The sequence below is a fragment of the Gavialis gangeticus genome, unplaced genomic scaffold (assembly GCF_001723915.1).
Source record: "Gavialis gangeticus isolate Ggan-Ray unplaced genomic scaffold, GavGan_comp1, whole genome shotgun sequence".
In the NCBI taxonomy this organism is placed as follows: domain Eukaryota; kingdom Metazoa; phylum Chordata; order Crocodylia; family Gavialidae; genus Gavialis; species Gavialis gangeticus.
This window is the reverse complement of record NW_017729031.1, coordinates 108,419,096-108,446,238: the sequence shown is the minus strand read 5'-3', so window position 1 is coordinate 108,446,238 and position 27,143 is coordinate 108,419,096. Positions and strand designations below refer to the sequence as shown.

General features: G+C 41.3%; 1 protein-coding gene across 1 annotated transcript in view; it reads right to left on the bottom strand.

Moving 5' to 3' along the window:
* The window catches only part of MYO1D (myosin ID), a 298,270-nt gene that overhangs the window by 69,842 nt on the left and 201,285 nt on the right, over positions 1-27,143 (bottom strand). Inside the window, exon 21 of the mRNA XM_019523544.1 lies at positions 25,860-26,014. Coding sequence (XP_019379089.1) covers positions 25,860-26,014 — 155 coding nt within the window. The remainder of the gene's footprint in view (positions 1-25,859; positions 26,015-27,143) is intronic.

The window sequence follows — 27,143 nt, the reverse complement described above, 5'->3', positions numbered from 1 at the left end:
CTGCATTTGTGCCTCCTGAAGTAACACCAGCAGACTTCCACTGTCCATTTAATCCCCCCCAGTCACCAGCATGAACATCTGGCAGCAAACTTACTGATAACCACTGCTCTTCCTCCATCTAAGAGCAGGTGGAAACTCTCCCACTAATGAGACTGTTCTTTGACAGGCTCTAGCTACAGGATCCTGCTGGTAATTTTGCATAACTAATATGTTTCCCCGCTCAGCAGGGTTGTTGGTTATTTTATTTAAAAACATGCAATCCATGTAGGGAAAAATTATGCTAAAAATCATTGACATTTTTGCAAAGTCATTTTAGATTCAACAGAAACACCCCAGAAGCTATGCAGTGGTGATTTTTTTTCTACATTTCATTTTTTTTAAACATCTGTTTAGATACGCTGTTTTGATCAGTGCTTTGGGAAAGCATTTATTCTCAGCAGAACTCAATTAATGAAAGGTGAAACATTTTACAGTCACTGAAAACAAAATCTCTCTGTATCATTTCTGGAAAATAATGGCATATTTGGAGCAGGCCAAGTAGCTGTGCTACCTTGAAAAATTCCATGGAGATGTTGACAACACCCTGTTGAGCCACTTATTTTGAAGAGGCGGCCAATTTACTCAAAATAAGATGTTTAAGCATTTGTCATGATTATCCAAATGAATGTATGGTTTAGCTAGAGCACATATGCACCCCCGCGCCCCACACAGGCAACTCTCCCTCTCCCCACTCTTCTCCCCTCCTAGAATCAAATACAGGATTATTTCCTTCGTTGTGCTCAGCCACTTCAGTTTTGTTTATGGACAGTTAACTGACTAGGAGAGTCCAGCTTTTGTTGGACAGAATTTGTACGGCGAGAAACATGCTTGTGGGGGTAAAGAGAAGAAATTGATACAAGCAACCCTGATCTCACAGGCTTTTACTGCAACAGGAAGGCTGGATTTTTTTGGCCTACTCTCCTTGACCATATCCTTTTATACAATACTGTTTCAAGGGTACTGCAAAACCTTTAAAATATTGTTTCACAACCACCTCTGCCTGCAATCTTTTCATAAAAGTGACACTGCCCAGAAATACCTTGGGTTCGGTGTTAGCCACTACCGCTACGATATTCTCTCCCAATACAATAGATACTGGAAGCTTAATTTTCTTCAGCTGAAAAGATTAAGACATCCCATATTTTAATGGCATCTCCTGAAGTATCAGCACTGTTTGCAATCAGACTACAAAGGCTTCTGAGCAGTGAGACAGAACCGAATGAGATGCAACTAAAAAAGCTTACATGATGTAATAAAAAATAAAATGCTTCTGTTCATAAACTATTGTTAAACAAACGAGGGTCCATATTTTGTGTTCATTATCATTCTGCTAACAATCCCCAAGAGACCGCCAAGCAGTAGTTTAGTGCACACATTAAAAGAGGATGAAAGAGGATTTTAAGTAGGTCACGAGTAAATATGATCATTGACAGCTCTTTTTTGTTTTACTTGCTGTCAGCCACCAAAGTCCTTATCTGTAAGGGATGCCAGTGTTGGGGAGGGGAAAGAAAAGTGAGTATTATAAATCAAGGTAGGCAGCATATCTGAAGGGACACTATAAACCACTGCCATTCAGCGCAGAGCCCCCTGACACCATGATCTCAGATGACATTAGCTCGCTAACAGGCGTTTAGCCGGCACATAAAACAGTAGCATTCAGATGTTAGAGGCCCTCATGGAATACCTACTCTGGCACCAAATGTGCAAGAGAACAGCTATTTTTGGACAGTAACCGCTGAAGGTCGATATGGGAAAACAAAGGTTTCACTTTAGCACAATTATTACAAGAGAGACCAGGTCCCTGAAAGGCCAGGGGAGCATTTGAACCGAACTGGTCTGACATAAAGCCCTCTTCCACATCTCTCCTCCATCCCAAGCTTTCATATTCCCATCTCCTTAGGTCCCCTTGAAGTTGGGGGGTGAGGAGGGTAGGAAATCAAGCCTCGCAATGACATTGCTCCCATATACCATGTCATTTTTTGCAGATGCCTTATGTCCCTTCACTGGGGCTGCAACTGTTTTGTGGCCTCTCCTGGGAGAACCCCCACCCTGGGATTTGAGAGAGAGAGAAAGAGAAAAGGGAGTGAGGAGGAAGACTGTCTGTAAAGTTCACCCTTCTCCAGAGGCTTTGATAAGCATCCTTGCTGCTAGATGCAAATCAGGAGCTGGACTCCTGATGCAGAAGGGATGGGGGAGAAAAGGTGACGGCTGACACTAGCCACTTCCTTCCTCTTGGCACCAATCTCCCAGCTGCTCTGTGGCCGCTGCTGTGCTACAAAACAACAGGGCCAGCAGGGAGATCAATGGAGAGAACAGGAGGGGCAACCTTAGGGAAGGGGAACTATTTAAGTGACGAAGAACAGCTTCACCTCGTGGCTAGAGGACCAAACTGCAGAACAGACAGGCCGGCAGACCACAAACAAGAAAGATAACCAGCAAATGAGCACTTGACGTGCGGTATAAACCTCTCTCACCTTTAGATAAGATTCGCTATCTGCTTTACACAAAATAAGCACACACACAATTTCAAAGAAAGTCCCCATCTACCAAAACATTTCCCTACTTGCCAGGACAGAGGAAAACCAACCACAGTTAATTTAACGCAGCTGCACAATAATGAACACTGAACCTATTCAGCAGTGATCTTCACTTTGGAGTCCTGCAGTGTCCCTGTTTACTGTGAGTCCATGTACCCACAGAAGATGCCTTATGCTTTCATTATAAACAGCCCTGGCCCATCAAAACCAGTTTCACCATTTCACGTTTTAATGCAACAAAACCAAGAACCACGAGCACACACTACAGACAGTAGCAGGCAGATTCCACATGGTTTGAAGTGCTAGAGTACACTGTATCATGGATCAAGCATCCACATCTTTGAGGCACTGACTATTTGTGAACTGGTTAACTTCAAGGGCCTGCACTGTTTTTCTAAGGAAGTCCCCTGCTCTGCTCCTTTCTTTGGGAATGCAGGGCAGATAGGGCTTCCATTGGGAAGCAGAGAGAGCACTTCTACATGGACAAAGATAGCTTCATGTAGTTAGGCAGCTGTTCATATTTCCAAATGTTCATTATAGGAGTAGGACTGTGGTTCTACAAGCAGAAAGAGTGGACCACTTTGAGTTCTTGACTGGCTTTGCAGCACACTTTCTTGAATACAAACCTCAGGTTTAAAATATTCAGGTCCTCTTTAAAAGCAAACTAGCAGTGGATAAGATTAAAAAAAAAAGAGAGAGAAAAAAAAAAGAAGAGTTCCCTCTTCCCATTTAGAGACCTAAAAAAGGGCCAGATTTCCAAGCGAGTTCTAATCCTTGAAATTCCCCTTTGCTGAGGTATTTTGCGTGTCTGGTTCCCAAAATACATGCTGAGAACTGTCCAGATCACATCCCATATATCTAAATATTTCTGTTAATAAAAACAGGATTAAAATTTACCTACCAAGCATGGATGTAGTGAGTGTTAATATCTGATGATTTTCAAAGACGGAAATACTTATCAACTTTACAACTGGCTTAGTTGGACAAACTATTTTTCAAAATTCAGTTTTATGTCATACAACTAGGGGTTTTCTAACAAGGAGGGAGTTACTTAGCGAAGTCCTGAAATGTAACAGGTTAAAATAAAAGAGCACCCTCCTCATTTCACTACTACCAGTAGTTCAAATTGCAGAAGAGGCTGCCAGGCTAGAATAGTTCATACTGCAGAAGCGGCTGCAAGGCTAGAGAAGCAAAGCCTGTCACACTGTTTGTACTTTTTTTTCTGGAAAGAATGACCACACAGTGTAATGTGTGTTATGCAAGCTACTTATCAAAAGTATCTGAGGACATCTTAAGGAAGTGTTTTGTTCCTGTTCAGACAATGTCTACTGTCCAGTGCTCTATGCAAACTACACAGGAATTGCATCCATCTCAACTGGAGCTGCCATGAAAAGGAAGGCTGTTGTAACTGCCTGAAGAGTACTGAGAAGCCATGTCAGAATAAACTGCAATGAGGTTCATCTTTGGCTGGGTGGCAAGATAAGTGCCTGAGCCACTGAGTGAAGCATTAACTAGGCAGGGTTGTTCAGGTACACCCTTCCTGAACAGAACTGAGCATGCTGCATTTCTGGTTTGTACTCATTTATTCCTCTAAAGACAAGCACCAGTTGTCCTTTGTCATCTTACACCACATACTGACTTTTGCATGTTTGATCTGCTGACTTTATAAATCTGGGTTGTGCAGGTGTTGCAGCATTTCACGTGTTGGTTTCTAAACTCTTGCATCTCCATCCAGGAGTTGCTCCATTAGTATGAATTCAACAGTGCTTATTTAGGGCTGGATTGGCAAGATGGTGGTAGTGAAGTTTTGAAAAGCCTCTAAGCGATTGCACAGTTTGAATTGCCCCCGCTTTATTGAAAAAGAAACAGAAGGAGATTACTTTTGTGTTACTGCTACCCTCTGAAGTTCATTGATACAGAGGCATGAGTTAGCAATCAGATTACAAAATGGGGAGCCAGGAATTCTGATCTTGATGGTAAGGCTCAATGGAGGAGTTCTAACCCCAATGAATCTATGGGCGTTTTGCTGTAGATTTCAGTGGGGCTAGAATTTCACTCTGTCCCTGGGCTAATGTCTATGCTTGTTTAATGCTTTAGTATTTTAAAATTAGGACATACTCATCTATCCCATAAGAGTATTGATGTTTTTAAGGAGCTTTATGCAAGTGCCAAGTCTTGGAACCTTAGCAACTCCCAAGACAGCAAACCAAGAGTCAGAACTACAATTTTACTGGTGGGTGGGGGAAGAGGCTTAATACCAGACATCAACCAAAGAAGAAATCCCCTATATCATCTCAAATCGCATACCACTCTCCCCTGGCACAGCTTGTCCTAGGACTGTCACATTTTTGGCAGGCAGTGGGGAGCCTGAAAAACAGGAATTTCTAGTTCCTAACTGAAATAAAAGTACAGGAGCCTTGCCAGAACAAGGTTTGTCCTTAGATCCACTATACCAAATGTGGGAGTTTACTGAACATGCACTAAATGCAGTAGCAATTTCAACGGACCAGTCTTCAGTACTGTGATTATATGTTAAAGGTTTTAGTTAAACTGCTGTTTAGCAGTGGTGAAAGGGGGATTTCCAGAACAATAGCAGAGTGTTGCTTTTCTCTCTTTGGTTTGTTTTAATCTTCCCAGTTAGTCATCAGTGAGACTTCCTATACAGTAGTTTATTGCTCAGAGATGACTGCTGTGCTTGAGGCAGATGTGCAAATCATATTCCCTCAATAAAAGGGGGTTTCCAAATTAAGGAAGGTGCAAGGTAAATTCTTAACAGACCTGCTTAAAAAAGCAGCTGACAGAGAAAGGAAATCTGAGTATCTCTCTACAAACACAACTGCTCTCTAATACTTTGAGCAGCAAGAACTGAGGCCTGCAGCAGTTCTTTCTGGAATTAATGGCTGACTTGTACAACTGAAGGACTGATATAAAGACAATGCATTAAAACAAACCACAGTAGGATCACACTTGTGCAAACCCTTTTGTCAGTAAATGCAAAATAATGTTACAGTGATTGTTGTAGGATATGGCACTCCAAAGGAAAGATGCATTGCTGAGGAGACATGATGAGAGCCCATCATCCCCTGAGTCAGATGTTGTGCGAAGAAGCATGTTAGTAGAATTCAGAGAGTAGCACCCAGATTTCAGTTTGCAAGTACTGTACTTACAAAAAGGATGTTCATACAAAGTGACTTCAGAGCACAAAGCTGGTCATTAGTTTAATTAATTGCCTCTGGAAATCCCCTCTTGCAGGAATGAAACAACTTCTCCTGTAAGAAATGTTCAACTTCATATTTGTGAAAAAATAAGGGAATGAATGGGGGAGGATTGCGAATCATTTTTTTGCAACAGATGTAATGTTGCTTGTAGTGAGATCAATCCCCAGTTCCCTGTGTACCCATCTCCACATAAACACATTGCACTGTGAATTTTTTAGGAGAAGCAGCGGCAGCATTTCCTCTTAGCAGTACCTCAAGGGTGTAATTGTATCCTTTGCCCTTAAATTTCCCAAGTGCATAATGACTGTGGTTGCCCAATTTGAGATGTTTTAAATGGGAATGATTTTCAGAAAGTGCATAGAACCCCCTCACTGAAAAGCCTAAGGTGTTTCAAGTTGGCCCTAGAAAAATCACTGGTCATTTATGAAAATATAATGCTTCACGCTCAGAGAGAAGTTAGATGTGGCATAGAATGTCGACAGGAACTGTAAAAGTAAAGCAGGAAATAGCTGCCAAACCAAGAGAGGGAGGAAAAAATTCCTGTGTCTAAGACCTCACCATGTGTACCTTCAATATATGGGGCTTGCCAGTTCCTCTTACGAGGCTGTGAATCCTTGGTTCAGGCAAGCCAGACAGGGGAAACAGGCTACTCTTGATCCAGTTCATGAAACCTCTGAGTGTCTGGCCACGTCTAATTTATACCCTCTTTTTTTAAGCTCACTGCTTGTAAAAGGAAACGAGTATATAGGGTTCATCCAAATATAGGATACAACTACACCTGAGTTTTATAAAGTTCAGGTAATTGTATTAATTGTACAGACTTTTCAGTAACAAATGTGCTTTTTAACCAAGATTTTAAAACTTGAGCATGTATTCCATGTCAAATACAATGTGTCTTCCTTTAAAATATGATATATTTAAAAAAATACCGTCTAAAACTACATTCCCAAATTCAGGCACCTATATAAGTGATGTGATCCTGGCTTCAGTACAAACTGCTGGATGCTGGACAGTTTTGAAAATTAGCTTAATGAATTTTTTGGCTTTACTTTTTCAATACTAGAAATTTTGAGCGTTCAAGCTGAGATAACTTTCCTGGATCTAGCTTCTATAAGGTAAATGTTCTGCACTTTCTGAAAAGCAGGCCTATTAATATAGTCTTAGTTATGTACCCTAAATCACTCCTTTGGGAGAGAGTCTTATTATCCAGTCTTGCATTCACAAAAGGTGAAATCAGACAGCAGAACCTGTATCGGTTTAAACTAAGGGAAAACAAATCTGCAAAATAAATAGTGGCTTTTATTTAAAGTTGCTAGTAGCTGGAAACCCTAAAGGAGAGGTTTTTAATATTTTTAACTTACTATTTTGTGATGCACTGTTTTCCCATGAGAATAATACCGTAAAAAATAAGAGAATGTGGTAGTAACATGGAGCATATCTACTACCCAGAGATTTTAAAGGAAAGCCTGAAATAGTGAAAGATATTCAACAGGTAGTCTACTGGGTTGGGGACCTGTAAGATTTTATTTTATACCTTTAATTCCTTTAAAAAGTTAATCTGAACACCTAGAACCTAATTTGTTTTGAGAGAGAATAAAACAAAAAGAACATCTCCTCTCATAAAATCATAGAAAATTAGGGTTGGTAGGGACCTCTTCTTAAAATGGGAAATTAAGGGCTAAGAGATCCAGGGAATTGTTGGAAGCTTGGGTTTGCTAGTCCATGTGTGTGGGGAACAGCAAGCCAATTATTTTTTGGTGCACGTATGCACTGGAAACAGTAAGGTTCAACATAGACAACATACGCAATATATGACTTGTTGCAAAGTAAGGACAGAATGTATCATCTTATTGTATTAATAGTCAACACAATTAATAAAGTACTTTTAATCTTCAATAGCTTAGGAAAAAATAGCGCACAAATCTTCACATCCGCCAAGCAAGACTAGCGCGCATCATTATTCCATTTTTAAAGATGAAAAAACTGAGTCAGAGAGAATAGAGACCTTGGATAATATCTTACAGTGAGTCAGTGAAAGAACAGGGATTAATCCACCAGAATTCCTGGCTCAGATTCTGAGTTTGTATCTTATCTGTGCCTGCCCTCCCATCTCAATCTACAACTTTAAAAAAAACATTACTGCAAGGAAAGATAGACAATATCTCAGATAAGCTCTCCAAACTAGGTCAGTGCATCTAAGAAAGTAAATTCTTTTCAATAACTTTAGCGGCAATTTAATGTGCAAGACTGTTAATATCCCTTTGATTAAACACAAGAGGCAGATGGCACAAATTCCAACCCCCTAAGTAAAACAAAAATAAAAAGTTTTATATGCCTGAGATTTGTGAAATGCTGAGGTTCCCACCACACATGCAGGCAAATGCCAGGACAGCTGCTCAGGGCAGATGGGTCCTTTGACAGCTTGATAATACTGACTTGCTGGTGAATCTAAACCATGGTAAGGGCAGCCAACTTGGGACCATCTGTTTACTAGAGAGGAAAGGCTATTGGAACAGCAGGTAGCCAGAGCTTTGGTTGAAAAATAAACCAACAGCAAGATCAGCAGTTTTTATAACCGCTGCTTGTGGAACTCCATGCATACAGCTGACAATCTATCTATACCAAGTTGGCCTGATCCTGTAGTAGTATTGCATTGTACTTCTAAATGTGATCTGGGATTTGTATGACATTTAGACATACGTTCCTCCTTGTATGCTTTTAACCACTTCTAGCAAGATAAGCACCTTTAGAAAATTGCTATTTAATTGCTTATCCTATCTGTTGAAGAACCCTGCATAGATACTAATTGCTATATTTAAAAAACTCAAAAACAATGTCACAGTAATACAATAGCCAGCTGTATGAAATGCGGCTCATAATCAACATTTTTCTGAGATGACATTTCCATTCCACTAACTCTGCAACACTACCTTCTCAGAGGGGAGCTGTGTGCAGAATATGCAATTCAATGGCACCAAAGGCAGAACATCTTGGTCACGGAGCTGGATGTAAAGGTTCATGCCCACATGTCATTGCTAAACTGCATTAACTCTACTTAAGTGTGTGAGGGTATTTTAAGGCTGCTTTTATTTTTGGATTTAAATTCCTTAGGACAACAACATGTCTGTTCTTGGGCCTGTCCAACAGCACAGACACTGGTACTACTTTAGTGTTGAATACTAACGTTTTGGAACTTTTACATTGTGACGGGGTGGGCAATTATTTAGGCTGGAGGGCCACTTACGGAGTTTTGGCGAGCGCCCACAAGCTGCAGAGAGAAGGGGAGAACACAATATGGCACCAGCCCAGCTGGGCTCGGATAACCTGTGGCTCCTGGTCCCCTTCTCCCTGCACTCCCTTCCCCACCCCAAATCCCTGGAACGTGGCAAGGCCAGGCTGGGCCAGTGCCGTGCTGCATTCCTCTCTGCCGTGTGGGTGCACCTGACACAGCTCCTGCCCAACCCAGCTGCTTGGTGTTGGACAGGAACCGCACCAGCTGCTTCAGCTGCACCCACATGCTGCAGCCTAAAGCAGCATGTGGGAAGACAGCACAGTACCATGTTAGCAATACCCATGCCCTACCAGGTCCTGGCCTGGCCAAGCCTGGATAACCCACATCTCCTGGCCCTCTCCCCACTGCGCCATTTCCCCCACCAGTGGGAAGAACCTTACCTAAACTTCAACTTGCCGGGCACTGGGCTGTCAGCTCTTTGAGCAGATGCAGAGTCAGAGCTCTGCATAGACAGACTCACCAGGCAGAAGCCTGGCACTCCAACCCATGAAGCCTACAGGAGGCTGGGGAGGCAGGATAGGACCAGGCTGGACTGGGGAGGGAAGTGGCTGCTGCTGCAGCCAGCCAGCATGGGGAAGGCTGAGAGGCACCAAAAGCCAAGGCAACTGCAGGCTGAATACAATTCTCCTTCAGCAGAACAGCCATGGACCAGATACAGTCATTTGGTGGGCCAGATCTGGCCCCTGGACCGTATTTTGCCCACCCTGGATTATGATCTTCCATAAGCCTGCATGGTTCTAAACTGCTAAAACTATTTCTTTAGAACACCACAGTGTAATCAGAACCTAGGTAATATCAATGCCTGCAAAAACCCTTTTCAAGGTACAGACTGAAAGGGAAGATGGAAAACACATGCTACAAATTCACTCCCTGTCAGAGCTCTACAACTCCTCCTAACTCAATGTCCATGTTAGTTTGTGAAAATGTCTTCAAACCATATACTTGATTTGCCCCTGAACCACAAATGCAGAAACCAAACAAATCTGCAGAAGGGTTAATATGTCGTTGTCATTCTTGGTGAAGTAAGAGGATACAACCAAACTATCCCAGATTTTTTCCCAAGCTACTGAAACCAAACCAAATGGTAAAATAGTATTAAATGAAGAGTTTGGCCAATTTTGCTACTTTACATATATTTTTCCCCTGAAGAAATTAACTGTCCCTTTAAATCAAAAGTCATCTCACTTTTATTATCTACTTCCAGCACTAAATAACTTCTCCAAGGGTGATTAACTGGTTTGAAGGAGCTTAGAGTATATTCTAGTTCTGGCTCACTATTTTGTTTTCTAAAAAAGGGAAACAAATTTTACAAAACTTAATATAAATAGAAGATAATTTTATTCATAAAAGAATGATTCTCCCCCTCTGCCCCCTGCCTGCTCAAAAAGCTAAGGAGAGCTTGGAATAGCATACCCCTGTGAATACTAAAAGAGAAGCATTATATAGGGCAACTGATAACCTGAAGGTGAAACTGATTATCACCAAAAATGAAACAGAATGATCTTATTTAATTGCTCGTATGGTAAAATACTAAGAAGTAAATAGAAAGACTGATTACAACTTTAAAAAACATATAATGTTGCTAATCCTAAAAAAAACAACCTGTTAATAAAGCAGGATTAACCTGCTTCTAAAATTGAATCTATAGCAGATTCTTTCCCTAAAATTTCCCAGGTGCTTAGAGCAGCTGTAGACCAGGTGTTTTAAAAAGAAAAAAAAAAGCAATAGCAGCTAGCCCCCTTGTCTATACAAAAGTTTTCACTGGTATCAGCAGGAAACCTTATGGGGGAGAAAAGTCTGGTCAAGATACAAGATCAAATGAGTTTTGACAACGGATCAATGTTTGATTTTGACAAAATCCTTTGTCAAGATTTAGCCATTGCTAACAGCAGTGTCAGCCAGGGATACACATGGCCAATGGAGATGAAGGATAGATTGATTTAGTAGCAGTTTATTTTAGCCAAGGTTTTTTTTAAAGAAGCGTTGAACTCAGCTTGCCTCATTTGTGCTACAAATGCTCCCTACTGCTGATAGGAACTTGCACTTAAAGAGTATTCATCACTAGTCTGGCTGCCTGTGCTGCTGACACCCATTGTCAGTAATGGGTAATTTTCCTAGTGTACACAAAGCTTAAGTGACAGATTAATTTGATACCAGTAGCTCTAGCACTCTCCTTTTGTGATGAGATTTTCTGCCTTTAAAAAGATGGCTATTTCCTTGGAATGATGTTTGCTCATTAAGACAGCACTACACATTCATTTTCAAATAGCAGTGTGGGCTAATGTTTCTTTCTGTCCCAAAAGGACATGAACATCAATCAATATTCTCCTTAAGTACCACCTTTAGCGGTTCAAAAAAAAAAAAAATCCTGCTCTTTTACTCATCATGAATGTCATACATATGTAAATCCATCAGTCTGGTTAACCAAAGTCTGTCCCATACAAGTTACATCCTTTACGCTAGAGGTGCAATTTTAAATAGATTAATTCAGCTAGTATAATCCCCTCGTGTTGACATGACTTTTACTGCAGTCTACGCTTTTGAAACTTGTGTTTACATGTTACCTGGGCCTGGCTAGCAGCTCTGGAAGGTAACACTGATAAAAAAAAAAGAAAGGGAAAAATGTAAGTTTAAAAGACTGATATCAAAATGGGAACTCTGAAGTCCAAAATTTCACAATACTTAACTCTTCCCACACATCCTGTTCACTGAGGAGAAGAAGAGGAAGGGAAAGCAGGGTGCACAATACAGGCTGAGTGACAGCCTATAGAACTGTGCAGCTGCCAGGTCCCGCTCCCTGGTCCCAAATGGTCTTGGACTTGGGGAAGGAAGGAGAGGGGCAGCACCAATGTCTTTCCAATCTGGTCAGGGAGGAGTGGAGAGAGAGAGGGTAACGTGCCTGGAGAATCAGAATCTAGCAATGAGGAGATAGGGAGCCTCCACCACCAGTGCCAGGCTCTTCAGGGCCGGGCCCTTTACCTCTCCTCTCCAGTGAGAGGGGGAGTAGAGAGGTAGATGGGACTGAGGCTGGATAGCTGGATCGTGGCAGCAGGGGTGGGGGGAACTTCTGCTGCTCCAAAGGAGTGAATTTAAAACATCCCACCTGGGGGTGGGGAAGGGTACCACAAGGGCTGTGCACTTCATCTCCTGGTTGAAACAATTCCTTCTGTAAATGTTTCCAAGTCCTTTCACCTGGAAACATTTAAAAAAAAGCTTCTCGTCCACACCCTTATGCTAACATTTGCACGGTGAGCTCAAAACGTGTGTCTAGTTATAAAAACGTTGCCTCTTTTTTGATCAGGCAGATGTCCCAGAACTTGTATTTTTTAACAAACAAAATCCAAGAGGTATGAACTACTGAATGATTTCTCCTTAATCCCTGATATTCAGATGGTGATATCGACTGGCATTAAAATCTTTTGCTGAAACGTGTTTGGAGGAAGCTTTGTTTGCAATAACTTAAATGTCACCTGCATTGTTATGAACAACAAAAAATAGAAAGAACATTTGTCAATTCCTCTTGCACCAAATACATTCGATCTCTTGATTGTGAGTTGTCTTTCCTCTGAAGCAGCAATTAATGTGGGCTGTTATGTTTAAGGATATGCCCCACCAACACACTTAAAAATAATTCTGTTAAATCAGAATTCTACTTCTAATAATAATTCTAAATTAACATTCAAGAGGAGTCAGTTAAGCAGTACACTTCACTATACATTTTCTTTCATGACTTCTACAATGCATAAGCAGCCATTTTGAGACATTCTAGTTCAGTGCTTCCCAAACTTTTCCTCAGCATGACCCTATTTATGGTCCCATTTCCTCAGCGTGGCTGCTCACTCCCAAACCATGGCCCCCAACCCTTGCAACCGCATCCACTGATGTTGCGACCCCATTTGGGGTCGCAACCCAGTTTGGAAACTGCTGTTCCACTTTGTTTGAGGCCACCCTTAATGCACGTTGCCTAACACAGTATCAAGAACAGGTTTTTTTGTTTTGTTGTGGTATTGTTGGGGTTTTTTTTTTTAAACAAACTTGTTATCCAAATCATCTGCCTATATCAGCTGTGTAGGTACACTGCTTGAAATGGTCATTTGTGAAGCGTACATGGGGTCATTTTTAAAACAGAATCAAGGCTACATATTTTTCTGACTCCCTTCAAGCACTGACCAGCAAGAGGCATGACAGCATTGTGGTTAAGGTCTGAACTAGGCCTCAGTGACTTAGGCCAGCTCCTGGCTCTACCAAGTAACCACTGTGCTTCAACACCCCCACTTAAAGTGAGAACTTCCTTCCTAACTTATTTCTTGTCTGTGTTGATTGCAAGCACTTTGGATCAAGAACTATCTTATAGTCCATAGAATCATAGAAAATAGGGCTGGAGGGGACCTCAGGAGGTCATCTAGTCCAACCCCCTGGCTCAAAGCAGGACCAGCACCAACTATCATCCCAGCTTTACATATGAAGCAAGAGTCGTGAGGCGAGGTAATATCTTTTATTGGACCAAACTGTACAGCTGGGAGAGACAAAAGACAAGCTTTCCGGCTTCAAAATGCCTGTCAGCAGGTCTGGAAAACAAACAAACAATCATAGTCTAAGCTTAGTACAAGTTAGAACAACTGTTTAACTTCATTATGGTGGTGAATTTGACCACCTGAAAGGTTAAGTGGGCTGTTATCACCCAGGGAGGGAAGATGTTGGCAGGGGAAGAGGTAAGAGATCACTTAAGAACCATAAAGCCAATGTCTCTGTTTTCTGGTGTCCAATCAAGCTATGATTTTTTTCCCCAGGCCCATCTTCTGAGGATATTGTGTAAGCTTCCTTTGAGGGCAAAGTCCTCAAAATAATTCTGATTCAGTTTTAAAAAAAAACCCACCCCATATAGATTTCTAAAATGACCATTTCAAGTAACCGGTTTATATTTTCAGTGTTGACAGGTGGTACTTTAGTTAAAAGACATCTAAAAAACTGATGTAAAGCATGTAGTATAACGCAATCTTAATCTCAGTTAGCACTTCTCCATGCTATGGCAATTCAATCAGCCAAAGTAAGATGGGTAAAAGAAATATTTTCCAGATTAAAGTTGTGTCTACAGCACCAAGTAAACTCTCATTCCAAATTACCATTTTAAATAGCTGTTGGAATCTACAGATTTGTTTCTCATATATTTCAAATAATTTAAAGTACCGGTAAATAATCTGAATGGAAAAAAATGAACTTATCCAATCTTTTCTGCGGTCACAACCAACTCTAGCTTGCCAAGAATCGAATGCTTTTGCTTACCTGGAACTTTCTACTGATTGTTCATAATGGGTATGGATATTTAGATATGGATCTTGCTTAAAGCCTTGAAAACAACTTGCTATAATGCTGTACAAAAAAAATGAAGTTACACCTTTCCTAGCTCGGGGAGTGGGGACATACAACAATCTTCTAACTGGACACAATTTCTAGTTATCCAAATTGCTTAGCTCTGTAAACGCCTGTTAATGATGCAAGACTTTTGATCAACAGACTCAGCTTCTTCCTAGCCAGTAACAAAGAGCCAAATCTACATGGACTACTTTTAATATCCCAAATCTCTGCTGACTGCTTAACCAGGTTGGTCAAGCACCACCAACCTATCAGTTATTAAAAAACACCACAAAAAAGCAGAACTTAAAACACAGGGGACAGATTTCTCAACAGAAGTTTCATGGCTCAGGGAATACCTTCCCATACACTTGTAAGAAGGACCACACATTTAACCACCACCATAACAACTTGTCTAATGCTTCAGTTCTGCTCTTTGGAGAACAAACTGTTTCTGTGGTTTGTGACACACGTTCCTAACACAAAACAACCAATAACCACCATCCCTTGTGCTTTGTCCAACATAAAATAATTGGTAGTTTCTTATTAAACAATCTACCTGTAAGGGAGGGAGAAAAAAACATTTTCACTGACTTTTTACAAGCTATTCCCATGCAATGATAACACAGTCTAAAATGTTTGAAGAGAACAGATAGATTGAGCCTGGACAAGGTCCTAATAGCCTTTCCAATACTTCTGCATAGAGGTCAGCAACTGCTGTACTTTAGTACTTAAAAAGCTGCTCTCAACTTCTCATCTGGGTGATTTAGAAACTCTAAGGAGGATTTACTCACTGCATGGCTAAATGCAGGGAGTTAACAAGCTTTAACTTGCTGGCATCTTTAGCAGATTTATCTTAAGCTTTCTTGGGTATCCCCAAGTCTACTTCAAGCCCCAATTCAATATGCTGACTTGCATGAAGCTGTGAACTCTAGAACTGTGGCACACACCTTTGGGCTAGAGAAAGCAAGTGGTAGGAGAACAAGAGCTCATACATGGCTTTTGTTCTCTCTGCTTCCAAGTCAGGTGGCTTCCTCCTCCATGCAGCCTGGATAGCATTTGGGAGTTACTGAGAGGAGAAGTAAGACAGTTCCTTTCCCAGTTCTGGTAACTAGCTCTGCTGGAATTTTGTCTTCAGCTTTGAACAAGACAATTTTCAGTCTTATAATCAGGGATCTTGGTTTTCTCCAACTTAAAAAAATCCCAAAATTTTCAGTTAAAAAAAAAAGTAACCCCAAATCTGCATTTTGCTGTGATTTGAATGAAACACAACAAACAAACAAACAAATAGTGATGTTTCATTTTAATCATGGAAAAATGTGGATTTGGGGTTACCTTTTTTTTAAACTGAAAATTGGGGATGTTTTTAAAGCAGACAAAACCAGAATCCCTGCTTATAACTCAACCAACTAAGTACCTTACCATGGGGGCAGCAAAAAGCAGTGGCAATGTGTAGGGGGTGCACATGCACCCCCCTCCCCTACGAGTGCTGTTATACCCCCTGACAGGCTGCACTCCCCGCTTAGGCAATGGGCAGGGGGGAGTGCCAATGCTCCCCCTGCAAGCGCCAGCCAGGGAGTGATGCTCCTGGAAGTGGCTGCAGAGAGTAGTTGGTGAGATTGGCAATGGGGGGACCCCCCCAGTCACTGATTGGTTGCTGGGGGGGCACGTGCCCCCCCTGACTAAGGTGGCATCAGTCGCCCATGGCAAAAAGGCACAAATCTAGAAACATATCTTCCCAAGATTTGGGGACTTTGTTCCAAAACATGTAAGCATCTTATTTTCTTGGGGAAAAAAAAAGTGCCACAGCTTATGAAAGAAGGCATGTTTTTTTCCCAACCCTCCCTCTGTCAAATGGCTGAAGCATTTTTGCTGACACTTTCCAAAATCTTTAGCTTGACACAGCACCATGGAAAATTTCAGACCAAAGAGTTAAGACCTTGGCAAAGATATCAGAAACTGAAAACAGTCTTCTAATAAAAAGGACATGACAGTCTTAACTATAGGTGTCACTGCCAGCATTGCCTATAATACACATACATAAACTGTATTAATATCATATCACATAATTATACAGGACTACATTATTCAAGGTTAAATTAAATATCTATTGTTCCTTTATGTCCAAAGACTTGGGGGAAAAAAGCTATAAGAACATAGTAATTATGAACTCCAGAATATAAATTGTAAAGCTATGAACTTAATTCAAAGGAACCATCATTAAATTAACCTTGCTTCTTATGTTCCAGAAATGGTATTTAATCTGGAGCTGCTGTGCAAGCTGATCCTTTTTAAAAACCATTTTAAAAAGATTTTGGCATTTATACTAAGGTGGCCATGAAAAACTGTGCATGCCCATAAAAAGAAAAACTTAAATTGAAGACTCCTTCCATCACTACTTTTTACAACCAGTGAAAATATATCTGCAACTGCACAGGTGTGGAGCATATCAGGTGTGAGATACCACTCTGAAGTCACATTACAGGGTTGTGCAAGGACTGAACAATCAAACTGGATATTTTATTGCTGGATCCACTTTCTTTTCATGGCAACCACCTCCTGACAGGCACCACAAAGAAACCTGACACTTGCCGTCAGGCCTGCAGTGACTTTCAGCTAATACCAGCTTAATGAGGAACTCTCAAAGACACTCAAGCCATGGGTCAGCTAATCCCTTCCACCGGCAGGATTTTTTACTCTTAGAAAACTAAAACCAGCTGAAGACTAAGATAATATTTCCTTTTATTTTGATTTGTAGATTTTGCTTTGATGGGGGAAGTCCTGGCCTTGAGCTAAATATTTAGGAAGAGAAACTTGCACTGCTTCTCTGCAGAACATCATGACTATTCACCAGTTATTTCTATTGGCACCACAAAGCAGGGGTGTCTGGTAACCCTGCTTTCCTGTTTGACTGGCAGTGCCGACAGGTGTCATCTGAAAGATTAAATAAGATTAATACTACTGTTTGTTCAAGGGAAAACCAAAATGCTTGAAAATATTTGCCAACCATTCTAAAATATTTAGGGAATTATCTGGATAACAAGGCCAAAATAAAAGACTATTTTTAGATTTTGAAACTTTTCATTGTTAAACCAATGTGAAAAAAATGCATATAAGTAAGAAAATTCTATCATTATCTGACATAAATAATATTCTTACCTTTTTTCTCTTTTTAAGGGAAGACCTAAACTACACACAACTATACTGGATACATGGCAAAACCACAGCTTTGAGTAACTGAGCATCTGCTTTACGGCATGCCTAGCACTAAGGGAAGCCAAAGGGGAATTATTTATGAATTCTATAAGGACACAGGAGCTGTAGGGTCATCAGTGGATGGAAAATGTCAGTAACTGAACAGCTGTTCCCAACACTAGGGTCCCTTTTAAAAATAAAGATGCCTAAGGCCGTAAGTGCACTTACGTATGTTTGGGGAAAAGAGTCTGGTTGCATTCAAACACAGCAGTGCAAGAACCAGAACCTAAGAAAACTGAGCTCATTGCAGGGTTCCAGAAATGAAGGTACAAGAGCTTCACACTGCAAGATTTCTACTCATAAACCGCAGTGATTTTTAGGGCACAAAATACACATTTAAGTACATCTTAATATTCAGCTGGGCAGAGGGAGCATGTGAGGCTGGTCTTCTGCCATTCAGAAGCTTCATTTCGCCTTTACAGTTTGAATTTACATGAATGCCCAAACATTCCTTTCAAATGAGATATTGATATTCAAATCTCAACAGTTTAATTTTCAATTCTGTTATTGAGCAGTGGCTGGCAGGGCTTGCTCTAAAGTCCAAATTCAAGATGGCAATTCACTGGCAACTGAAAACACCCGAATTCTGTTCTGCCACAACTCCTTTAACTGTGCATGAGCATTTCACATGTACAGACGCATTCGTACTGGAAACATACCATGTTTACTCAAATCTAAGATGACCCTGAAGAGAAGATGACCCCTGATAATTAGATTCTATATATAGAAAATGTATAAATTTGTTATTATTTTCTAGGGTTGGCATCTAATTATTGGAGGTTTGCCTTGAACTTGTCCCCCTTCTACTGCTATAGCAAGGAAAATAAGTCTGGGAGGTCAGGTATTCCTCTTGCTTTCCCATCCGCCCCCCCCAACTTATTTCCCCTACAGCCCCTTGCCCCCTCCTTACTGTCAGATCCTTCTCACCCTGAGCACATGGAAGTGAAAGGCAAATCTGAAAACACTGACCTTGACATAAACATACTTGTAGCAGTTTTCAAATAGGCAAATTAAAGGTACCCATAGACTTTGTTCATCCAGATTTGATACATTTTTACCTTTTTTGTCATTGGTGCAAGTTTTAGCTCAGGTACTCCATAAACACACTTTTAAGCAGAACTTTTGTACCTACTTCTATATCATACAAACTTGTTCTTTTATATATAAAACTTGTCCATACACACACAGACAAATATCATATATATAAATTTCAAGGGCCAAATCAGTTCTAGATTCAATTGTGCACAGCCTAATAGTCAAAAGTTCTAAAATTTGACTGAGCTATGCATGACATTAGTCCAAAACCAAAGGCTCACGATGTACCATACAGTTCATTGGGCTGGGCTACAGTGGAGTCAACAGTGCTAAAGCCATGGTGATCCCACAGCTCAGCACTACTCACTATGTGCATGTACTCCAAATACCAGCCAACAAAGGATCCATGTGCTAATTAGTCCTCCACTCATGACTGGAACCGGATGTTCTCCAAATAAATTCTCCAAAATGTATATGCAGATGTGGTACAGGGGAACCTGGTGCATGTCCACCCCACAGAGGGCAGGGCCACACTAATCATATGCGACAGGCTGAGAGAGAGGGCCAGAGGGATTCTGGGTAAACTGTTTGAGGTCCTGTTTGCTGATGTTTGCCAGATATTTAAGGTTGGTGAAGATTCGTTATCCTAGCTAGCTACTGTGTTACACAATCATGATTCATTCAGGGACCACCTCAATACACAGTAGCTAGCTGGGATACCAAGTTAATGAGCAAGGATTAACACCTACAAAACCACAGACTAAGGACACGAAAGAATCAATACAGAGCCAGGAACTGCTTCTGCCCCAAGACAGACACAGTCAGTTACACAAGCACCCATGTCACAAGTTTTACCTGCCAGCAGCTAGGGGCACAGGGCCCCAGAACCCCCCTGCACTTATCTCCTTAAAAGCTGGCAGGCTTTGTGGCCGCAGCAAGGCCTAGCAGCCAGGCCTGCAGTAGTTTCCTCCCCAGCCCGTGCCCCAAGACAGACACAGTTGCACAAGCACCCAAGACACGAGTTTCACCAGTCAGCAGCTAGAGGTGCAGGGCCCCAGAATCCAGAAGCCCCTGCACCTATCTCCTTGAAAGGTGGCAGGCTTTGTGGTCTCAGCAGGGGCTAGCAGGCCTGCGCTTTTATCCTGCTGCACCTTACACAGTGTCACCCATGTCATCAGTTTTGCTTTTCCGCAGCTTGAGGTGCAGTCTCCCCCAAACCCTTGCACCCATCTCCTTGAAACTTGGCAGGCTTTGTGGCCTCTACAGGGGCTAGCACGCTTGCAGTTTTGACCCCACTGTGGCTTAACACATACACATAACATGAGTTTTGCTTTCAAGAATTTGGGGTACAGTTTCCCCCCAAACTCCTGCACCAATCTCCTTGAAACTTGGTAGGCTTCATGCCCTCAGAAGGGGCTACTACTCCTGCATGTTTCATCCAAATCACACCAGAAATGACAAAGTTATAGGCTGTTTTGTCCTTCCCCGTTATATCCTCTGGGCGAAACGTTTTGACTTGCCTTGTTTTGTTTCAAGGCTGTTTTGACTATATCTGTTCCATTTTGATTTTGCTGTTTCAACCTCAAAATGGGTCAAAACAGCATCAAAACAAAACTGGCAGCAAAATTTCACACAGCCCTACTGGCTACGTGTCTGACACCCATGCTCTAGCATCCCCCAGCTACTGGCCTGAGCCACTGCAGGCATGTAACTGCATTTCCTGAATCAAAAGAAAATGTCTGTCTGGTTGTTTCTCAGTTTAATCTCTGCATCTTAAATAGACCTGCAAAGACTGAATTGATTCATCTTGGACTTTTTGACTGTCTGTACTTGGCCCACGAGTTTTCTTAGCCTGGTACAGGAAATACCATCATCACCAGGACTCTTGTAAGCTAAGAAGTGGTTTTCTCACAGTGAAGCCTGTCCCTTGCACTCTGGGCATGCTGACCCCTGAAAGTTTCCCCAGATGCAGAAAACTCAACTACACAATTTTGTGGCAATGGGGGGCTGCTTTCTTGCTTTCTGCCTCGCCTTTTGGCTAAGAGTAAGTAAGATTGGGGGCATCCAAACCCCAAGGTCACTGGGCTTGCACGTAGAATGTCTGCCACAGGTTTGAGGAGTATCTGAAGCCTCGGACTGATGAGTCTGGGAAGGAGGATGCTTGTCTGGTGTTAAAGCCACAAGGACTTGGAAAAACTGAGCTCTGCTCAGTTCAAACTTGGAACTTGATCACTGGGCTCTGCCCAATAGGATTCAGAACTGATTTGGTCCACAAAACAAACAAAAGCAAAAAAATTGTGGTAGATTCCCATCAGCAGTTTCTCGGCCTCCAGGGCTAAGGTCAAGCAATCAGCTGAAAGCCTGATCAATGCCTTAAGGGCAGAGATAGGGATTGATGGGGTGTAAAGAGTGAAGCTCAAAACAAAGGTGGCAAGTAACCAGGAGGTGGAAAGTGAGATAGAGTGGAAAATTAAGTCTAGAGACAAATGAAGAGTGGACAAAGGTGGAGAAGCAGAGAAGAAAGATGACACAGGTGAGAGCAACAGCAGAAACAGCAACAATGTCAGATACAGTGGCAAAGGAGGTGATAGGGAGAGGAACAAGGCCAGAGGGAATAGAGGAGAGGAGGAGAAAAGAAAATAGAGCACAAACAGCAGGAGAAGGTACATTAGACGAGAGGCAAAAAGTTGCAGAAGCACAACAGAATGCCAGCCCACCAGGAGCAGCACAACAGGAAGACATTGAAGATGCACTGAGAGATGTCAGGGAGGATCAGAGTTTGAGGATAAAATCGGTATCAACTAGTGACAGGATGCAGATGGGATCGACGATGAACAGATATGAGTTCATATTAAAGGTACTGTTTAAGATACTGGAGGTGCAGGCAGAACATCTCACCAGTCTGACTGCTTTCCAAAACAGAAAGACTTAGGAGCTTGCTTACTGAAATGGTGAAGAGTAAGAACATTTCTGGAAGAAACATGCAGAGGAATGTGGAACGGAGGAATTAAGAGGGATAAAGTTTATAGCAGGGGAAAAGTCATGGGAACGAGCAATTATAGTAAGAATGTATATGGATTTATTAGATGTAGAAGACATAGAAAGGTGGATGGAATTGAATTTGCAAAGAGTAATGTGTGTACAGAAGGTATGAGATAAATATGGTATATGGATGGGTCTTGGAGGGCACAAGTTATGTTGAGAGCAAACAAGTGGAGCCCAGGTCGAGTGCAGCACCTCCCATCTGTGATCCAGCTCAGGCCACACCAGGGAGTTATAATGAACCACAAGCAACCAAAGCAATGTAGCAAAGTGACAAGGAAAGGCACTTGTCCACACATGGTGGTCACTCCTCATAGTGTGTTACAAATGTGAAGGGAAGGGGCACAGAGCTGTAGAGTGCCAGGAATCCCTAAAATGCAGTAGCTGTGGGGGGCAGGGCACTATTCCACAGGTGTCCCAAACCCTATGAAAGCAAGGTATGTAGAAAAAATATTTCAAGCTGTGTCTGTGGCAGAACTGCTCATTTTCCAAATCAGCATTGAATCTTCAGATTTGGATTCAGCTGAATTGAATCAGGACAGTGATCTGAATCAACTAATTGAATTAGTGTCCCCGATTCAAGCTGAATTCAAATTGAATACGGCCCATCTTGCACACCCCTAATAGAGAAGACTGATGAGAGGGGCAGAGAGTTTCAGATGATTACTGAGGTAATAGTTTTTCATGGGGGTGTATATGAAGGAAAATTGTTCTGTAAAAGTTTAGTATATGTAGTTGTTTTTGTGATATGAAGTTTTGGTAAAACAAGGATGCTCAATATGTGAAGCTTTGTAAGTGTAGGGTGATAAGTGCGCGTTTTAATAAAAAGTGTAAATAAAAAACCCAGTTCCCATCAGTATGTTTGCCAAATAGGGGCCACGTGTTTTATGGTCATGCTCAGTGTTGGCCACATTTAATCAACTTCATAATTGGTTTCCATTACTGAGCACATGCTGCTTTGGGCAGTAGTTTAATGACACTGTATATAATGTGGTTTCCTTGTATGCAAATATAAGACAAGGGGCTTTTTTCCCCCTATGCTGACTGGGAGGAAAAACACTGTCCTGTATTTGAGTCAATATAGTATCTGTCACACAGTAGAATATTGCCCTATCATCCTACGTGATACCCCACACCAGTTCCTGTAGTGTATTGTTTGAATTAGTAGGTTAGGTCTAGTCCTTTCTTTTTTCATGATCTTGCGACAAGCTATTTAGCAGACTTTGCAGATTTGCTGGACTCTGACAGGCCACACCGTAAGCACTTCTGCTGTAGCCTCAAACTTGCAACCTCTGGGTTGTTAACTGTGTGCCTTAGTGCTTGTACCACCCCAAGCCAGGCCTATTTAAAGTGTTAGAAAGGGTTAATATATCAAAATGTACAATGTACCAAGCCATGAAGAAGAGCTGCCTTAAAAAGCAAACAACAAAAAAAAACAAACCCCAAATAACCAAGAACTAATCAAGCTGCTATGGTTAAGTTGGTACCGAACAGGAACGTAATAAATAAATTAAATTAATGATGTGTCAACAAGTAGAATGTGTAAACAGTTTGGGTATTGAAAAGATGCACACTTGGTACATAATTAATATGCTAATTGGCTAGTAAATGCATAATCAGAAAATGTATCTCCACAACTGAATGAGTATTAATATGTGATTGGATTATTCAAGGAATAATGCATGTATATAAAATGCTGGATTCTGAAGGACTCTGGATCTCCGTAGCTTATACCTCTCCCTTCCATCAATCAGCCTGATCACCTGACAGATAATAAATAAAGGCTACTCTGGGTTATTATACTCAGTGTGCTTAGTCAGACTATGCAGAAGTGGAACTGGGACTGTTTCTGGAAATTGCAACACAATGTGCCAACTCTGCTAGCTACAAATGCTTTGGGATATGCTAGAGCCGTATTCAGCAAAGCTACATAGCCACCCAGCTAATGTCAGAAACTTAAGGGGCTGATGAACACAGGTTAGGGAGCACAGCCGGAAGTTTCAGGGCACTTGTAGCTGAAAGAAAGGAGAAGCAAAGACAAAATAGATTGCCTGAACTTCTCTTCAGGAGGTCTAGAAGAGTCTGTAATATTTTACTCCCCCTGCCTTCTGGATATTCATGGAAATGAGCTATGGATGCTGGGGTGCGAATACAAAGCAAAGAGTACTGGGGGGGAAGGCCATGAAGCAAAGGAATAGTAATCTGCGCTATCTTTGAGGGTTAATCCCCTGGACCTCCTTCCTTTCAGCCAGCCAGGAATACAGAATAGTTTGGGAGGGTGTGTTCCATGGTTTCATAGTTTCTAGGGTCAGAAGGGACCTGAGCAGATCATCAAGTCCAACCCCCTGCCATGGCAGGAAAGAGTACTGGGGTCAAACAACCCCGGCGAGGTGTTCCGTGTGGCCACTGCTTCTGGTAGAGGAAGAGAAATCTCCGTAAAGTCTAATTTTAAGGAGAAAGCTAGTGCTAAACAAATTAGATCTTTTCTAAAGGAAGCACTGACCGGTTCAGAGGACAAAGGGTCAAAACGTCGCTCAGTGAGGAAAATGTTCCCTTCTCTCAGTTTTTTTGCATACTAAAAGGTTCCTTATATACAAATTGGCATTTTCATATAATGTATTCTCAAGCAGGGCTACTACTTGCTCTCAAGCTTTGTACAGCCATACAGGTTCAGGTGGCAGGAGGTTTAAAAATACAAGACCTGAGCTCAACAAGAAAAAATGTCTTTTGTCACGAAATGGAGGCACTATACCGCCACACTACCACGACCATGTCCCAGGGCACACTCCAGTCCAACTTACAAAGCAAAACTCAAACTGAAGCGAGAGAAATGAAAAATAAGGTTAGCCTCAAAACATCAGAAGACCAGAATGGAAAGAACAGGCCAAATTCAAAAGTCAATACATTTATAGCAGTAGGTTTGCCTTAACATAAGAACTTTCATACCTGATCAGACCAAAGGTCCATCACTTCAACAACAGCAAGTAGCAGATGCTTTAAAGGAAGAGTATAAGAAACAAGCCTCCTCTATCATCACAGACATGTTACATACCTAAATGCTGTATTTAACAGCCTTGGATGGACCCATCTGCTGTAAGTTTATCTAACCTATTTTAGAACTTGGTTTCACTTTTGGCCTTTACAGCATACTGTGGCAATGAGTTCCACATGTTTAATTACTCACTACATGAAAAAAGATTTCTTATGTCAGATGTCATGGTCCACAAAACTTTAGCACACAGACCAGCACACAATCTAAGTACAAATCCACTACTGCACACAGAACTAGACTGACAGATTTCTAACAAAATAAACAAGAATGGTTAAATTATTAAACGGATGGTCTTACTGCAGATTATGTCCTTGTATAATAAGAATTCCTCTAGTATGAAGGCTGAGTGATGAGCTAGCTATGGCTTTTAAGGCTTTGTTAACACAGTCAGTTTCCTGATTCAGGTATATGGGTATGTCTCTAGTGCAGTCATGACCTGACCAAAGTTCTTGCAGATGCACCCAAACTAGCATCAAAACTAGTTGGTTTGGGTACTAGTAACACACTGCCACAGCAACATAGAACTCAGTATATAGCTTAATCATGTAAGTATTTACTCTGCTTCTTGGACAGGATTTGCATTAGGGTGTAGATGGACTCTACATATGGAGACAACACTTTACATGGAAGTAGAGACAAAAGTTTAAAAATCAAGAGCAGAATGATTATTAATAGGACAAAATTGAGAACTGAAGAACTGATTAATTCAATGCAGGTAAAAATTAAGGACCAGACCCTGAGAAGAGCAGGTAATCTGTAATTCACATTCAGAATGTATGTTCGTTAATCTCTGGCACAGACCTCAAACATACATCTTTTGGCAGGCAGATGCCCAAAATACTTAGTACTGGCTACTGAACTATCTTGGGAGCTCTCACTGTTTGGATGCCTTGTTATAGATATAAAAATAATTGCTGCTTCCGCCTGAACATGGCATAGTAAATTAACACTGTTACATAGAGACATCAGCATCAAGGATCTTTAAAGAATTCATGGATCTGATGAACTGAACTCTGAAAATTAAATGGACAACTGACCTCTTGAAGTGGTTTGCTAGGACTCCAACCAGCTCTCCGATACAGCTTTCGTTAGTCGGCTGTTGGTTGAAGAGGCAGACAATGAGGTCTTTGTTGTCTTTTGTGTGGAACACCACAAGCTGGTCCTTTCCATTGGAGACACTCAATCCTATCAACTTCAGAAAGAAAACACAGATTACTATTTTACATATTTAAGTATTGTCCTAACCGCTCTGTACTATCAGCAGCATGGAGTAGATTATCTACTATTATTTCTATCTTTAAAATCTATGACTTAATACAATACACTATCCCAAGCCTTCAGTACTAGCTATACAAGGGATCACAAAGCTCACTCTATGGCAAAGGTTAGTAGGCAGAGCATTCAGCTTCTGAAAGTGCCCCAAAAATTAAGACAGAGGAAGAGATTGAAACTGTGCATTATCCTGGGAGCCAAGTGTCCAAAAAGAATGTAGTAAACTCCTGAGTTTTTATCGACTCTTTATCTGTAAAATTATTATATGTAGTAGTAGTAGTAGTAGTAGTATGTAGAAACATTATCACAGTAACCGTGTTCATAGGTACAAGTAGTGTGACATAAGCAAGTCACATACTCCTCAAAGCATACCAGTCTTACTGAGGACCAGGGGCCTGTTGTGCTAGGCAGCATCATGTGCCCCCACTGCCACTTCCAAGAACAAATAAGTTAAGAATGGAGAAGCCTTTTTCTGATTGCTGTAGGGGTGTTGGCTACCAATAATTTCTGAATGGATGTCATTGCAGCAGGTGGCAGTTGTACCAGCATTTGTTTTTCCTTTCCAAAGGAATCCAGCAGCAGAGTGGTGGTGTGATGGAGAAAATGTTTTTTCTTTCAGCTTAATGATCAAACATAGCCCTTAGGAAGGATCAATGAGCAAAAATTAATAACAAAATTAACTAGGTAACCATCCTGATGCAGAACTTAAGGTTGTGAACCAGTGATACAGATTTAGATATAGTGCAAATATTTGTATGGAGAGTATATACGTATTTGGCCTCTTGATTACATACAGGAATATCAGTGAATGCCTATTCAAATCACACACACACACAATCTATATCTCTCTACATAAAAAGATCTAGACTATATAAAATATATATAATCTATATCTTTACCATTAGATAGACAATGAAATTCTTGTAGGTAACCAAAAGGCTACTGTCTCCAAGATGTAAAGACACTGCAAGGTAGGGAAGGGGGGGGAAAGAGGGGCACAGAGGAAGGGGGTGGACAAACAGAGAATAATAATAATAATGGAAAGGAAA